Source organism: Mustela nivalis (assembly GCF_964662115.1).
Source record: "Mustela nivalis genome assembly, chromosome: 1".
NCBI lineage: Eukaryota > Metazoa > Chordata > Mammalia > Carnivora > Mustelidae > Mustela > Mustela nivalis.
In genome coordinates this window covers 27,064,059-27,080,691 of record NC_139020.1, presented here as the reverse complement: position 1 = coordinate 27,080,691, position 16,633 = coordinate 27,064,059, and the positions used below count along the sequence as shown (strand labels likewise).

At 38.7% G+C, this 16,633-nt stretch overlaps 1 protein-coding gene across 8 annotated transcripts in view; it reads left to right on the top strand.

The window, feature by feature from the left end:
- Nucleotides 1–369: 369 nt before the first annotated feature.
- The window catches only part of USP25 (ubiquitin specific peptidase 25), a 133,576-nt gene continuing 117,312 nt past the window's right edge, over nt 370–16,633 (top strand). For 3 of the 8 annotated variants that reach the window (XM_082689237.1, XM_082689235.1, XM_082689236.1), the window contains exon 1: nt 403–917. In XM_082689237.1, coding sequence (XP_082545363.1) covers nt 873–917 — 45 coding nt within the window. In that variant the 5' untranslated portion in view covers nt 403–872. Of the gene's footprint in view, nt 918–16,633 lie in introns of all 8 variants that reach the window. The other 5 variants (XM_082689240.1, XM_082689238.1, XM_082689239.1 and 2 more) reach the window with 4 other exon arrangements.

Sequence of the window (16,633 nt, the reverse complement as noted above, 5' to 3'; positions counted from 1 at the left end):
GCCGGGGTTCGGGACCCAGCACGGTTTTGGGACGTTACCAGGCTCAAGGGGAAAGGTTACGTCTTGGAGGAGTTCGGAAAGCCGGCGATCCGCAAGTCCTGGGCACAGAGAGAACGCTGCCCTTCGGCCTGAGCTGGGAGCTTCGCAGAACCAAGGGCAGGCTACGCGCAACCTGCCGCAGGGGCGGCTCCTAGGCAAGGCTCGCGGGGCGCGCCCTCGCCCCACCCCGGGAACGCCGGGCCCGCGCAGAGTGGGGCGGGGCCGGGGATTGGGGGCGGGGCTCCAAGGCGGCCCGGCCCGGCCCCGCCCCGCCCCGCCGCCCCGCGGGTCACAATATAGGGTTAGGGCAGCCGGCGGGCGGGGCTCAGCGGGGGAGGAGCTGCGGGGCGGGGGAGGTGACGGCGGTTGGGGGAGGGGAGGGGAGGAGGAGTCGGGGAGGGAGGAGAACAGCGCCATTCCGGCCCGCCGCTCCCTCCGTTCCCTCTCCCTTCCCCGCAGTGGCCCGCGAGCCGCCAGCCAAGGAGCGCGCGCGCGTGACGCGGCCCGGCTCGCTCGCGCCCTCCCGCGCCCCCCCGCGCCCCAGCGTCCGCCGCCCGCTCATGGCCCCGGCCGCGGCGGACCAGCCGCTCTGAGGCGGGCCGCGTGAAGTGGTGCGGCCGCCGCCGTGGCCCTCGCTGTCCGCGCCTCGCCGCCAGCCAGCGGTGCCCGCGCACGCCGGCCGCCATCGCCTTCGCGCCTGGCTGGCGGGGGCGCTGTACTCCCCGGCGGTCCGCGCCGCTCCCTGGAGCTTGGCGGAGCGCGGCGACCAGGGCCGGCGGAGGCGCGAGGAGCCGCACACCGCCGCCTGTGTCGCCGCCGGCGCCGCGGGGGCCATGACCGTGGAGCAGAACGTGCTGCAGCAGAGCGCGGCGCAGAAGGTGAGGCGAGCCCGGGAGCCGGCGCGGCCGGGCCCCGCTCCTCCTTCCGACGTGCCGTTCTGACCCTCCTCGGCCGGGTGCTGCGGGCCTCTCCCCCACCGCCGCTCGGGCCTCGGCTGCCCCGGGCTTGCTCCCCCGCCGCCCGCCGCCCCTGAGCGCCGCCTTTGGGGGCGTCGCGCCCAGGGCGAGGCTGCGTGTGGGGAGTGGGGTCTAGTTAGTGGGTTCCAGTCCACTTCCTCCTTGTCGATCGTTTACCTGTAGCAGAAGGTGCGGGCTCTGTATTGGGAGCGACCCTCGCATTCCTACACTCCTCTGTGGGGCTTCGGAATGAAACTTTATTCACTTCCTCCTCCACCCACCCCCCCCTTTTTAAAAAAGAATAACCAGTTGTCATCCTTTCTGCACACAATTTGTGTTTCGAAGGTGGGAGCATGGCAGGCCTGCTATTTTGCAAGAGGGGTCTCCATGAGAATCCTGCCTGGTGGGGCAGGTTCATTTGCCAGGTGGACTCTGTGTAGAAGTAGAGAATTTGGTTTGTTCTTTTCCCTTTTTCGGTTTCCTTTTCCTTGTCTCTGAGTATAGAAACTGAGCCTAAGAAAGAAAACCTTTCTGGCCATGTTTATTCCAGGAATCTTTTGTCCCCTAAGTTTGACCTTATTCACATTCTTCACCCTTTACTCTTGCCTCAGTCACGTATTCAAATGGTCCACTCAGTTAAATTAAAAAATAATAATAATAAGTAAAATCTATGTGAAGCTTCAGGTCTTTTATATCGAATCGTGAGAGGTGTTTCTTTTATTTGAGATTTTATTTTCAGAATCTCAAGTGCACTATCATGGCTTGCACCATATCCTGAAGAGTTGTGTGCTCTGACTTTTTTTTTTTGTCATTTTGTGTAAAGCATTTTGGGCAAAAGGAAAAGATTGTTTTAGTCGCGTCGGCATTTGGGGGGTAACTAGGGTTTACTGTGAGCAGCTATCAAAGCTGTGTTTGGCTTATCTGGCTGAGTAATGAATGCCCCACCCTGTTGTAAGTTTCGGCGTAGTTTGTATCCTACCTGTGCTTGATTTCAGTATAAGGCCTGCTGTCCGAAAGTGGACTATCTGCATACACTCATTGTCCGCTAAGTTTTTGCTTTGAGATTATTTTTAGAATTCTGATAGTGCTTGAGGTAATTGAAGATGCTCAAGAATTTTGGAAAGCAAGGATAGTGTATTGTTATTTTAGGTACTTTGGGAAAGTTGTCTTTGGAACTCTTGTGTAAGTTAACTGTTACTGGTAAACTCATTTGATTGTTGCAGACTGCAGTTTATTTACAGTGCAGTAATTCTCGATTTAATAGTGGGCGTTTAGAACAGTTTATCTCCTAATCCTCCTATTCTGTTTTGAATACCTTAAACTTTAGTTTTTGATGTTAAGCATGTGATAAAGTGTTAATAATACCTGGAGCAGGATCTTGTGTTCATATATATGCTAAGCAGTACTCTAATAGGTTTGGTATCATTTTTGTTTATAGTTCTCTTGAGTGTTGAATATTAAAGCCTGATTGAAAGTGAGAAATGTGGCTCCTGTTTTTCACATCTTTTAAGTTTGAACAATGGCAAGAAGTTTTTATGTTGTCGTTGGTTTTTTTTTTTTAAGTTGATTTGACCAAAGTACTTCTTTAGCATTGAATTAGATAATGCGGATCTGCCTGTTTCAGAGATTTGTGCATAAAATTGTAGGGTCTAGAATCAAATGACTGAAAATGATCTTGGCCATCAAATCCAGTTTCCTAGTTTTATGAGCCCCCTCCTTACAAAAGGGAATAGTTGTTAATCCAAAGTAATATCATTATGATGCTATTGTTAGTGTGTGTGTCAGATCATTTTAGAGATATTGGGAAATTTTTTTAGAGCAATATTATGCATTTATTTTTATACTTCCATAATGGTATGTATGGATTTTTTTTTTTTGAAAAGAAACAATGTGTGTGTGTGTGTTTTTAAATGCTTTTTGCATTAATATACTATTACTTTGTTACTCATATTCGAACTATTTAAAAATACTTAATGGGTATATGTACTTTAAACCATCCACTACAAATAAATTGATAGATTTAAATTCACCAAATTAGTAACTAAGTAGGGGACGACAAGCTAGTAACTAGGAAGTGACCTTCATACTTTAGAAGAAACAAAAGTGAAACTCTTTGTTTTCCCTTAGAAACTTTATGAATTATCAGGAAACAAAAAGTGTCTGGTGCATATTGCATAACCAAAATTTTAGCCTATTTCCTGCTCTCCTTAAATTACATATGGGAATGCACAAGCATATTCGTTTTATGTATGTAGTTCTATTCTGGTGGTTGGAACAGTTTTTAATATTTTCAAAAATTTTTTTTCTTCCAGAAGGATGATTAGTTTATATTTGTATGTGTATATATATGTGTGTGTGTGTGTGTGTGTGTGTGTATTTTTTTAAAGTAGCACAACACAAAGCTTTCATAAGTCTTTTGTTCACCTGCAAAGTAGCTTGTCACAGTATAAGGCAAGAGGCTGGCTGTCTTTTCCTCTGAGTGTTCTTCGCTTGGTTGCTAGAGTTTGGCCACGGTAGGAAGTTAAAAAATGTAGTAAAACTGCAGAAAGCTGCTCTTATGAGGTTTAAGTGTTATAGATTAGGTAGAGTTGGTTAAATCCTATTCATAATTTTGGTCTTGAACAGGTATCTTTAACATTTGTGCTTGGTATTTTACCTAATTGTACCATCCTTAGATCTCAAAATTTTGATACATACATAGCTTCAGGTCCCAAATGAGGATTCCTTAGGGCTGTGGTAGAAGGCTTCCTCCCAGGGATCAAATTGATTTATAGAGGGAGGTGAGTTGGGTACTGTGTGCATTAAATGCATCTTTTTGATTTGAATAAAATATGAGATCCATAAAGGCAGCTATTTTGCCTATTTTGTTTCACCCTAGAGCTTGGAATGGTTTCTTTCTTTCTTTTTTAAGAATGGTTTCTTGCACATAGTAGGTTTCAGTAAATACTTGGTGAGTGAAATAATGAGTGAATGTTTTCTAAAAGGAATGTAAGTGCAGTAATTGTTTTAGTTTCCAAACTGAATCTCAAGATTAAATTATTGAGAAACTTTGGACTACTGTTGGAATATAGGCTGTGTAGTGGAAAGACTGTATGATGTGGGTTGGGTCTAAATCACCTCTCTATGACCTTGGACAAGTCATTAATTGCCTCTGAATCTTCCCTTAAAGCCTTAAAGTTAGTATGATTAGGCATGAGCTATTCTTTTAGATCTGAATGTTTAGTGGAGCTAACCAAGCATTCATTTCTGGATAGGGAGGACAAAAAAGAAATACTAGAGGATGAGGCCAAAGGAGTTTTATCAATCAGTGGTCAACTGTCACTTAATTATGGTGGGGCGGGGCCAAGTGGCAAGGTTGTCACAGATCAGCCAATTTAAGAGTTAAAGCAAAACTTGGAAAACAATGCAAGCTGGATACAAGGTAAATTTTTTAGTTAAATTATATAGTATTTTCTAATTTAGGTATCATTTAAAAGTTGTAAAAATACAGTATAGCATTTCAAAGGACAGTGAAAGTTATGTAAATCACTGTAAACATTACTTAAAAGGGATATTCTTTGGTACTAAATAGTGATTATGTTGTTATTAGCGTAAGACTTGGTATGGGCAAGAGACAGGGATCCAGCTGCTCATTCCCTTGTTCCTTCTCTTGCCCACCTAATTTTGGTTTGTATACTAACATTGTATCCAGCTGCCTTAATGAAGTCTCATCAGTTTTAATAAATATTTTGTTGACTTTCTTTAATATTCTATATATATAGTTCATGTCATTTGCGAGTAGTTATCACTCTGACTTATTCCTTGTTAATAGTCATACTTTTTTTATTTTTTTATTGCTTTCGCTAAGATTACAGAATACTGCTAGCATTAGTGTTAGTTTCTGTTATGTATTCTTTCATTTTGATATGGAGATTTCCTTGAAATCGTAATGTTTTGAAATCAGATTTAGATGTTAATTCATTATCAAATGCCTTTTTCTTTTTCCTTTTTTCAGTGACCAGTGTGATAATTTGTATGTCAAAAATAGACTCAAAAATTGTTATAGATAACATATATGGAATGTTATATGTACCTATGTTGAGGAATTGTGCTTAGATTCTTTGAAACTTTTTATTCATTTAATTTTCCCAAACATTATTATTAGGTGAACACTGTTTTTTTTTCCCCCTTCCCCCTACATGTTGTGGTTGAGGAAACGGTATTAGAGAAGAACTAAAGGAACATTTCATTGATGGTATGTATTGGGGGTGGAATTTAAACTCAGGGTTATGAGACTCATGGGCTCTTAACCATTATGCCATGCTATATTGCTTTCTGGTAAAATCTCATGTAGTCATGATGCCTCCAAAATCAGTATGCTAAATTTTGATCTGGAATTTAGTATCTGTATTCTTAAATGAGATTGGTTATGGAGTTTGCTTTTGTACATATGGGTTATCAAGGTAATGTTAGCTCATAAAATCATTAGAAAGCTTTTTAGGTTTTCCTTTGTTTTTGGAATTGTTTAGTGCAGGATTAGGTTAAATCATTCAAAATTGGTGGTATTTAGACATGTTTTATCATCTAACCTCAGTACTTACTACTGTAAAGATTTGGTGAATATGACTATAGTAGGCTGACCATGTATCTAGAGCAAGTTTTAGACAAGCTTTCCACATTTTGACAGTTAACCTTTTAGGTTTACTGCCTCTTCCAGAATCAATTTTAAAAATGCTTATAGATTTCGATTTGATTTCATTTAGAGGTCTATGTATGTAAGTGTGTACATATCTATATATCTATCTATCTATCTGATGTTTTCTCTTAAATCTATGTAGATAGATTCTGTTATTATTCCTGATTGTTTTGTTTTGTTCTCAGTAATGTTTGCCAGGTTGTTGATCTATTTTACCAGTATTTCTCTAATCCAATTCTTTGGTTCCTTTATACTTTCTGTGTATCTTTGACTTTATTAATTTTTACTTTTGTATTTAGTATTTTTACCTTTCTGCTTTTGGGGGGGTAGTTATTGTTGCTTTTTTATATGTGAATTCAACATTTAGTGAGTTTCTAGTCGTATATTAATAACAAGCATTTTGGGCTGTGGGTTTTCATCTGATTTTGTTTGGGATTTGTCTTCATTTTTCTTTAAATGTTTAAAAGATTTTTTCTTTTCTGGTATACCTCCTAAGATGTTGCATTTTTTAAATTCTTGATTTATGTTTCAATGTACTGTTTAGAAAACATGATTTCTGACAGTTTAAGAAATTAGGATTTTCTTATGACTATATGAGGTTTTAATGAGCATATGAAAAGGATATGTATTTGAAAGTTAGAGTTCTGTATTTATATATTAAATAAACACAGTGTGATTTGAATATTTCATGGTTTTTTTTTTCTTGTGTCATATTCTGAGAGATGTTGATGAAATTTTAATGTAGTCTCATCACATTCTTATTTCTAATGGATTTGATCTAAACTTGCGTGCTTTTGTTAGTCTTTTAGTAGAATTTAATCATTTATGTATATGGTGGTAACTGATAAAAATACTCTTTTGTCACCTGAGTTTCCATTTATTAGTTTTGTTTTTGTCCACTTAGTTTTGATGGATTGATGAAGTTTTCATGTTTCACCTCCCCCACCTTTGCCTCTTTGTATCTTCTATGATTAGCAAATCTTTCTCCTTTCTACTCTTATTTATAAACAAATATATATCTAAACATTTTTCTGATTGTGTCAGAACGAACAGTTTTCTTTCAATCTGTCCCCAATAAGAAAGACTTCTTAGCATATTTTTATTTACAACATTCCTGATTTTATTGGGTTAATATGGAATTGTATTGTAAATGATGGCATTTTAAATTTCTTAAGATGCACCTTACATCAAAAATATTACTTGTGTTATAAACACATTAGTAGCCAATTTTTTTAAAATTAGGTATTTAATTTTAGCTGTATATTTTTCTGGCAGATTTAATACTGTTTGATGTTATTCTACTTCTTTTTTGTAGATGAGTTAACTCTTTGTGTAAGCTTGGAAGATTTCCTCTTTGGTTTTAGAATCCAGAAACTGTGTGTGTGTGTGTTCTTAACAGTTCTTCCTAGGATTTTTGGTCTGAAAACTTTCATGTTCTTCTCAGGAAAAAGCTGTATATTTTAAAATTATTGTTTCTACTCTATTCCTTCTCCCATGCCCTCCTTCCGTAATGACATTATTTGATTAGATACCATTCATCTCTCTTACTTCCTACAAATTTTATTTTGTAATTTCTTTTTCTCCTTTTTTTGGTCCTGTATGTTGAGGTAAATTTTTAGTTTGATTGTACAAATTATTATTTTTGTACTGTCAGTTGTGAATTTACTGCTTCCATAGGTGGTCATTTGCTTTTTTTTTTTTTTTTAAGATTTTACTTATTTATTTGACAGAGAGAGCTCACAAGTAGGCAGAGAGGCAGACAGAGAGGGGGGGGGAAGCAGGCATCCTGCTGAGCAGAGAGCCTGATGTGGGCTAGATCCCAGGACCCTGAGACCATGACCTGAGCCTGAGGCAGAGGCTTAACCCACTGAGCCTCAGGTGCCAGGTCATATACTTTTTTGAGGGCTTGTTTTAATAATCTGCATTTTAGTTGTGAAATAAGCAAAGTTGAATTAATCATAAATATTGATTTATGATTAGTTTTCTATGCAAATGTTTCATTTTTAATGAATTACTTACTAACTTTTAAAAAAAATATTTTATTTATTTGACAGAGAGAGAGAGATGTCACAAGTAGGCAGAGAGGCAGGCAGAGAGAGAGGGGGAAGCAGGCTCCCCACTGAGCAGAGAGCCCAATGCGGGGCTCGATCCCAGGACCCTGAGATCATGACCTGAGCCGAAGGCAGAGTCTTAACCCACTGAGCCACCCAGGCACCCACTTAATAACTTTTTTTTTTTTTTTTTTTTAGGATTTTATTTATTTATTTGTCAGAGAGAGTGAGCACAGGCAGAGAGGCAGGCAGAGGCAGAGGGTGAAGCAGGCTCCCTGCTGAGCAAGGAGCCCAATGTGGGACTCCCAGGACGCTGGGATCATACCTGAGCTGAAGGCAGCCGCTTAACCAACTAAGCCACCCAGGTGTCCCCACTTATTAACTTTTAATAATATTCATGAATTTTACTTTTTAATAACAAACGCATAAATCCTACTTAAAGCAAAAGCTGTAACTTTGAAAGTAACCTATATCTAACCAGTCTCATTTTCATTTCCATCCCTCTATTTTGATTTGCGATTATAATCATCTTGAATCCTACGTTTATCTTCCCTTTAATTTCCTTTTTATTGTAGCTCTATGAATTCTTGAAGATACATATTTTTAATTTTCATTGTTTTGACTTTCGAAACTTTTTTCTGCCTTGATAGCTAAAAGATATACATGTGTCTTTTTTACTGAGAGTTTTAAAGTTATGTTTGGAACATTTAAACCTTATTCCATCTTCATTTGCTTTTTATAACAGGTATGAGGTGGGGATCCAATTTAATTTTCATTATATATGATTTTTTGTTTTGTTAATTATTAATTTTACCTCATTGAAAAGTTAATGCTGTCCCCTACTGAAATGACAAGCCATTTTTATCATATACAAAAGCTCTATATGGTGCTTTTTTTCCCCCTTGAGTTGTCTTATGTTTCATCCTTCATTTGTGAATGCCGTCCTGTCTTCATTGCCATAGCTTCATAATAATATGTAGTACTGGAAAAGTAGGTTTGCTTTTCTTCTTCCAAAGTGTCATTATACTTTATTTTCCTTAGAAATGAATAAAATAATCTTACCAATCTTAGAATAAACTTACCAAGTCCTCTGAAAAACGCTTGAGTTTTTTTTTTTTAAAGATTTTATTTATTTATTTGACAGACAGAGATCACAAGTAGGCAGAGAGGCAGGCACAGAGAGAGAGAGAGAGGGAAGCAGGCTTCCTATGGAGCAGGGAGCCCGATGCGGGGCTCGATCCCAGGACCCTGAGATCATGACCGGAGCCGAAGGCAGCAGCCCAAACCACTGAGCCACCCAGGCGCCCGAACGCTTGAGTTTTTATTAACTCAAGTGATTGTATAGACCAGTTTGGGATCATTAACATATTTATGGTATTGAGTCTTTCTAGCCGTGAATAGAGTATACTTCTTTTATTTATGTCTTCTTTAATATCTCTTCATTTTATAATGTTAACTGTAGGATTTTTGTACATCATTTATTCTAGATGGTAATTTTTGATATTAATTATATGTGCTTTAAAATATTTGTTATTTGTTAATGGTGTGTACTACACATGCAACTGGCTTTTGTATGTTGATCTTGTATCTAGCCATCTTGCTGAACTTTTCTATTTTAATACTTTTCCAGAGGTGATTTTGGATTTTCTGTGTAAAAGATTATATCATGAATAAATTATGGCAGTTTTATTTATTTCTAATTTTTATGTCTGTAATTTCATTTTTTTCTTATTGTACTAGGTAAGATCCCTAATAAAAGTTGATTAGAAATGATGGTAATAGATATTATCTTATTACTGATTTTAAAGGACTGTTCCCTACTTTGGTACCTAATGGGTTTTTAAAGTATTTACATGTGTTAGTTGTATGAGCTTACATGTTATAAAAAGGCTTCTGTTTCTAAAGAACTGAAGAATATTGTAAAATTTTAAGTTTTGATGTTCATGTATGTTTTGCTCATGACTCATGAAAGTTATACTTCAGGCGCCTGAAGTAGGTGGGAATATGGTTTGTCAGTTACTTTTCTGTCATCCTACCTCCTATAAAATCAGACATGGTGAGTATGGTATCACAGCTTACAATAATCATTAATGTTATAATATATGAAAGACCAAATTTGGCTTGTAAAAGCCGTTTTGGAATGTCACTATGCAATGTGGCTAAGTAGAGGAAGTGAAAGTTGAATTTATAAAATTACCACTTGTGTTTATTTTGGCAAACTTGTCCTAATTTTCAAGAATATTCTCCTTGTCGGGATATTTTATTTTATACACCTGACGGGTAATTTTTGAAAGTTTTCTCCTTTTCTTCCTTCAGTTAACTGTTTAGCACAATCTGTGCTTTTTAAGAATTACCTGGTTTTAATATTTAAAAGTTACCAGCAATATTTTCCTTGTCTTTTTAGCCTTTTGGTATAGGTTTAGATCAGACTTTCTTACAGTGTGGTTTGTAGACTATTCATTTCCTGTGGAGCTTGCTAAAACTGTAGAATCCTGTGCCTCACCCCCGACTTACTATTTCAAGCACAAGAGTTGGACTAGGGCATTCTTAATGGGAATCCCAAATGGTTCTTCTGTACTTAAAGTTTGAGGACCACTAGTTGAAATTAATTAATATTCTTAGTGATAAGAATGCTTTAGCACTTGTGTAAATTGGCTGCGGGGCACCTCCAGGGCTTGAATTACTACAGTATGCCCAATTTAACGGTGGAGCAGTCTCCGAACATACAGACTTTCTTCTATTTCAGGTGTTTCTCCCTGTCAGTTCACTGATACTTTCCTTTTGTAAGGGAAATGCCTTCTGCCTTGGCTTTTAGGGCAACATCTGGATGGAAATCCAAAGCTTCAGGTGCATAGGTGGGACACTTGACCCTTAACCCCAAACTCAATAGGGCAGATTTAGTCTTTCTGTTAATTGACTGATACATTAAAGAGTTGGGAAACAATTGTACATACTAGGGTTGTAGTCCTCCTCTTTTTCTTCTTTTTGGAGTGTGTGTGTGTGTTTGTGTATGTGTATTAATCGTTTCTGAAAGGTTTGTGTGTGTGTATGTGTGTGCGTGCACCAAAGAATATGCAAGGTTATGTATACCTAAAATAAATATAATAACTTATTACCCTTTGTATCATCCTAGACATAAAACAGAACATCTTTTTATTCTAGCCATTTCCTTTGTGCTTCACTCCACCTGTCACTTCCTTCCACATCCTGCTAGTTGCTATCTTGACCTTTCCAAGTTAATGTTACTGTGGTATGGTTTACAAAAACCAAAATAAAACCGCCCCCCCTCCTTTTTTCAAGATTTTATTTATTTATTTGAGAGAGAGAGACAAAAGTAGCGACAGAGAACATGTTTGGGGAAGAGAGGAAGAGACAGGCTTAGCAGGGAGCCCAGCGTGGGGCTTGAATCCAGAACTCTGAGATCTTGACCTAAGCCAAGGGCAGACGCTTAATGACTGAGCCACCCAGGTGCCCCAGACACCCATTTAAAGTATATAATTAGACAAATCTTGGCAACTCCAAAAGATACACTTGTGTCACCCTTTCTATGTAGTATCTCCACACTCCTATTCCAGGTGAGCATTGATCTGATTTCTGTTACTACAGGCCAGTGTTGGTTTTCTTAGGTCTTCACATAAATGGAATCTTAAAATTCCTTTTTTTTTTTTTTTTTGCATTTGGCATTTTTTTTTCTCCGCAAAATGCTTTTGAGATTGAGCCACATTATTCATATGTTAGTAGTTCCTTTTTAGTGCTGAATGATAATTCATTATATGAATATTACAAACCATGTAAACATGTTTCTATTGGTGGACTTTTGGGTTGTTTCCAGTTCTTGGCCCTTATAAGTGATTTGTTACATGTACATTTTTAAGTACCTCTTTGAGGAAACATATTTGCATTTCTCTTGTTCAAATACAGAGGAGTAAAATTGTTATAAAAGATTGCTACATGGTTATTCTAAGTGGTTGTACTGTTGTATATTATCATCCGCAATGTATGAGAGTTAAAGTTGGTCTACTTCTTTGTCAGCACTTGGTATAGTTAACTTTTATGTTTTAGCCATTTTAGTATGTATGTAGTGGTACCTGATTGTGGTATTAATTTATATTTCTTTAATGACTTGTGGTTTTAAACATTTTTTCATGTGCTTATTTGCTATTTTTGGAGGATTTTTAAATATTGCTTCTCATATACAATTGATCCTTGAACAATGTAGGGGGTGGGGCACTAACCCCTCCCCCACACCGCCCCTCCATGTAGTCAGAAATCTGTGTATACCTTTTGACTCTCCCACTCTTCAGCTACTAATGGCCTACAATGACTGGAAGCCTTACTGATATAGTCAATTAATACGTGTTTTGTATTTTATATGTATTACATACTGTATTCTTTTTTTTTTTTTTTAAGATTTTATTTATTTATTTGAGAGGGAGAGAGAGAACAGAGGGGGAATGAGAGGGAGATTGATGCAGAACTCAATCCCAAGACCCTGAAATCATGACCTGAGCCGAAGGCAGATGCTTAACTGCTGACACACCCAGGCTGTATTCTGTATATACTGTATTCTTACAATAAAGTAAGCTAGAGAAAAGAAAATGTCAGGATGTCTGGGTGGCTCAGGTCATTAAGTGTATACCTTTGGCTCAGGTTATGCTCCAGGGTCATGGGGTCAAGCCTTGTCTTGGGCTTCCTGCTCAGTGGTAAGTCTGCTTCTCCCTTTCCTCCCAACTCACCCTCTCTGTAGCTATGTCTGTGTCTCTCTCCCTCAAATTAATAAGTAAAATATTGAAAAAAAGAGAAAAAATGTTATTAAAATCAAATGAAGAGGAAATACATTTGCAGTGCGGTAGTATATTTAATTTTTAAAAAGTCACATATAAATGGATTTGCACAGTTCAAACCTGTACTGTCCGAAGGTCAACTTTATCCAGTTTTACATTTTTATAGGATCAGCAGTAAGAGTAGCTAGTTAATTATTCCACACCTGAAAATAGCTAAAAAAGCTAAGGATGTTGCTAGAGGTACAACATTTTAGGAGCAAGTACTGATAGGCTCCTAAAACAAAATAAAACTCCATAGTCTGTCCTTCATTTTATTATTTTTTAAAACAGTTGTTAAAAAGGCTTCCTGCTGAAGAATGACAACCCTTTTCAGGGGCGCCTGGGTGGCTCAGTTGGCTAAGTGTGTGACTCTTGGTTTTGCCACAGGTCATGATCTCAGGATCAACCACCCTTTCGGGCTACCATTCGGTGGGGAGTCTTCTTCCTCTCTCTCTCTCCCTCCGCTACCCCCTTTGTGCTTGCTCGCTCTCTTTCAAATAAATCTTTTTAAGAAAAATAGAAAATCCTTTTCTTCATGCCTCAAGCTAATGTTGAATTAATGTCTTTGATAATTGATAACACACACAAAAGAAATCTTTATGATGTATTTTTTGTTCTACAGGGTATGAAATATTTTAACATTGTAGTTGGTTTGGAAATTTAGAAAGAACTTGGAGGACCAAGTTGGCTGGGCTTGAGTCCAACTGGACCAAGTTGGATGGGTGGGCTGAACTGTGGAGAGGTAAGCATTTGGGTCAGAAAGACTTTTCTTACTGTTTTTGGTCCATGAGAGAACAAGAAAGAAGAGCCTGTTTTGAGCTGGAAAAGGAAACAGCTCTTGCTTGCTGGGTTTTTGTTGGTGCTGTTCAGCCTGGAAGTGGGTGAGGTAGAGGCTATGGTACCTGGCCTGAGGGCAGGATTGGCTGAGAGCTGAGAGCTAGGTTCTCAGTGAAACTGGGTGTGGGGGAGCAGTGTGGAGAGAGGGACAGGAATGAAGAAGCATTAGCTGCAAAGGTCCACTACTGTGGTAACACTAATGTGAGAACCAGTGGTTCACTCCCATATACACTGGTGTGTATGTTACGGTTCATGCCAAAATACGTGCGGAATCAAGTATCTGCTTTCTTTGGGGTAGAGCTACAGAAATAACTTTGAGCTGGGGTGTGGGGTTTGCTGAGGCCTCTGAGCTGGTCTGGGTTTCTCATCAAGAACTTCCTTGAAGTCTTCGCATGAGGCCTTAGACTGTGGGGCAGAGCAGGGCTAAGGAAGATTTAAAGGAAACTAGCAGCAGTCCAGTATCTCTGGTTTTAAAATGCTCAATTTTTAGAAGCAGCAGCTTTCTGCACAGGCCTCCTGGGGTCAGTGGATACTCTTTGTGCCTATTTTGATCACACCATATAGATTCTCGGATCTGACTTCTGGGTTTCTTCCCCAGTGGGACCCGGTCCTCAGTTCAGTGATAAGACTGCAGAACTCACAGAAGACAGATGGTATGTGTTTCCATTCTTGCTGGTGACTTTTTAGGAGAAAGGCATCCTTGCCCTGGAGCCTGTTGCAGCTCTGGCTGGATAGATGAAGACAGCATAGGAGATGGCTGGGTTCAACTCTTGGTAGGAAGCCTAGATTTCTGGGGCTGTGGGAACCAGGGTAACCCCCTCAGGGCATGGGTCCTGTGTGAGGAGGTATGGTCCTAGGTCTCTGTGAAGATTGATTTTATTTGGTGTTGACATTGGCTTACTCCTGGCCATCTTGAAGTTGGAGGTTGGCTCAGGCAAACTCTAGCCTCAGGGTTTATAGTTTTCTGATGGAAGCGAATGCCTTCTGTGCATTCTAGACTGTGCTTGTGGTGATCAGGGACCTTCTACCCTGGGAACTGCCAGAATTGCTGTAGAGCTCAAAGCTCTCTGGATTTAATGTACAAAGGGAGGTGGCTGACCTACAGAACCTTTGTTCTTCCTCTTACTGCTGCATTAGAATTTCAGTGGGCTCTCTATAGAAAAGAGGGAGTGGGGCTGTGGGAGGGTCAGGATTCAGGCCAGGGGGTGTGGTGGGGAAGTACTGGGAACCGGCTGCCTCCATGTTTTCCTTATTGATCATTTTTATATCATGTACAAATAATTTGTATGTTGCTGTTGAATTGTAGAAATTTATGTATTCTGAAAGTTTCTTTCATTACATGTATATATTTTTTCTTAATGTGTATGTAGCTTGTCTTTTTATTTTCTTACCTGTTTTCTGAAGTCTAAATATTTTAACATTGATTTTCATTGTCCTATTTTTTTTCTTCCATAGGTAGTGCTTTGACCTAGTTTTCTAAACTTGAGTTTATAAAATCTTTTTCCTGTGTTTTCTTCTAAGATGTTTTATTAGCATTTACACTGAGGTGTCTGATCTATGTAGAGTTTACTTTTTTGTGTGTTCTGAGATGTAAGAATCAAGGTTCATATGAAATAAATGAACCTTTGTGTTGTAGTTCACTTATACTTCTGGATACGCCAGAAGTGTTCTATTGCTGATAAGTTATTCATTTACATTTTTATGGACCATTGAGATTTCTTTTTTTCCTGTAAAATTCACATTTGTTTCTTTTAGGTTGGTTTTCCTTTTTTTTTTTTTTTAATTTGAAGGAGTCTGTTATAGTCTAAATACCTTTTTTAATGTGTTTTGTATCTTTTCCCATTTCAGGAGGTCTTTTTACTCTCTTTATGGATCCCTCTCATGAAGAGAAGTTTAATTTAGTCTCAGTTGTAATTAGTTGCCTTGAACTTCCATACCCTGTTGTTTTCTTTCTTTCTTTTCTTTTTTTTTTTTTTTACGATTTTATTTATTGAGAGTGAGAGAGAGCTAGAGATCACAGAGGAAGAGGAAGAGGGAGAAGCAGACTTGTCGCTGAGCAGGGCGTCCAATGCGGGACTTGATAACTAGACCCTGAGATGACCTGAGAAGACCTTTAATGGACTAAGCCTCCCAGGCGTACCCCTGGACCCCCAATATACTACTTTATAAAGATAATCTCTTTTATCGCCCTCTACTGTTTTTCTTGTTTTACCCTAGTATTTAAGTCTTATTCCACTAGGATTTGATTTTACACCTTGAGTAGGTGGCCAAATTAACTTTTTCCTTCTGGAAAACCAGCAACTTTATTGAAAAGTTCTTCTTTCTTCCCATTAATGCTTCACCTGATGACAAAATTTTTTTTCTTGACTTTGGGCCTTTTTAAAGGAAAACAGATCTCTGGGACTCTCAAAGTATTTTTTTTTTTTTTTAAATCACTTTACTGAAGTTTGCATAAATATAACTAGGCATAAATTTATTATGTTCTGTTGTGTGGCTCTTATGCACTAAAACCAAAAATCAACTAATAGATGTAAGTAAAGCTAGAAAATTAGTTAAATTTAGATTAACAAGGTTAACTTGACAGATGGGAGTGTTTTACAGAAGCTAACTTAAGCACTTGCAACTTCAACCAAGGAAATTAATATATGTGTATCAGGACATTCTTGTAAGATATTATTATTAAGCTTTGGAAGTAGATTTTACTGCTGTTGTCATCCACATTACTTTTGAGAACCTGTTAGTCAGTTGATAGCCATTGTCTTAGAGTGGTGTTCTCAGCCTTTTTGTTGTTAACATCTTCACAGATGTACCTCCATGTTTGATCACACTTTATTTTTGTCTTTTTAGTTTTTGCTAAAGCTCTGTAAATGTAATTATTATAGAGTCTTTGAAGCAGAATGTTGTATGGTTTAGTGCAAAGTGGAATATACTTCCTGCAAGTAAGAAGTAACAATTACAGCTTACTTTTAAGTTAGTGCCCGATAAATATTATTTGTTAAAACCCGTGAGTACTTTGCCTTGGGAACGTATCTTGGGGTCTGGACAATCAAGAGGGTGAGATACTACTATGCGTTGTGATAACTGCTTTGCAGACACTTTGAGATAGTATTATGTATTGGAGTAATAATGTGTTGTAATTATTGCTAGCTGCCTTAGGAGTTGTAGTTTCTTATGGTGAAGGTTTTAAACCTTCTCAAGTGTGCTGCCAAAAATATTTAGTATTTGAATGCATATTACAAACACAAAAATGTT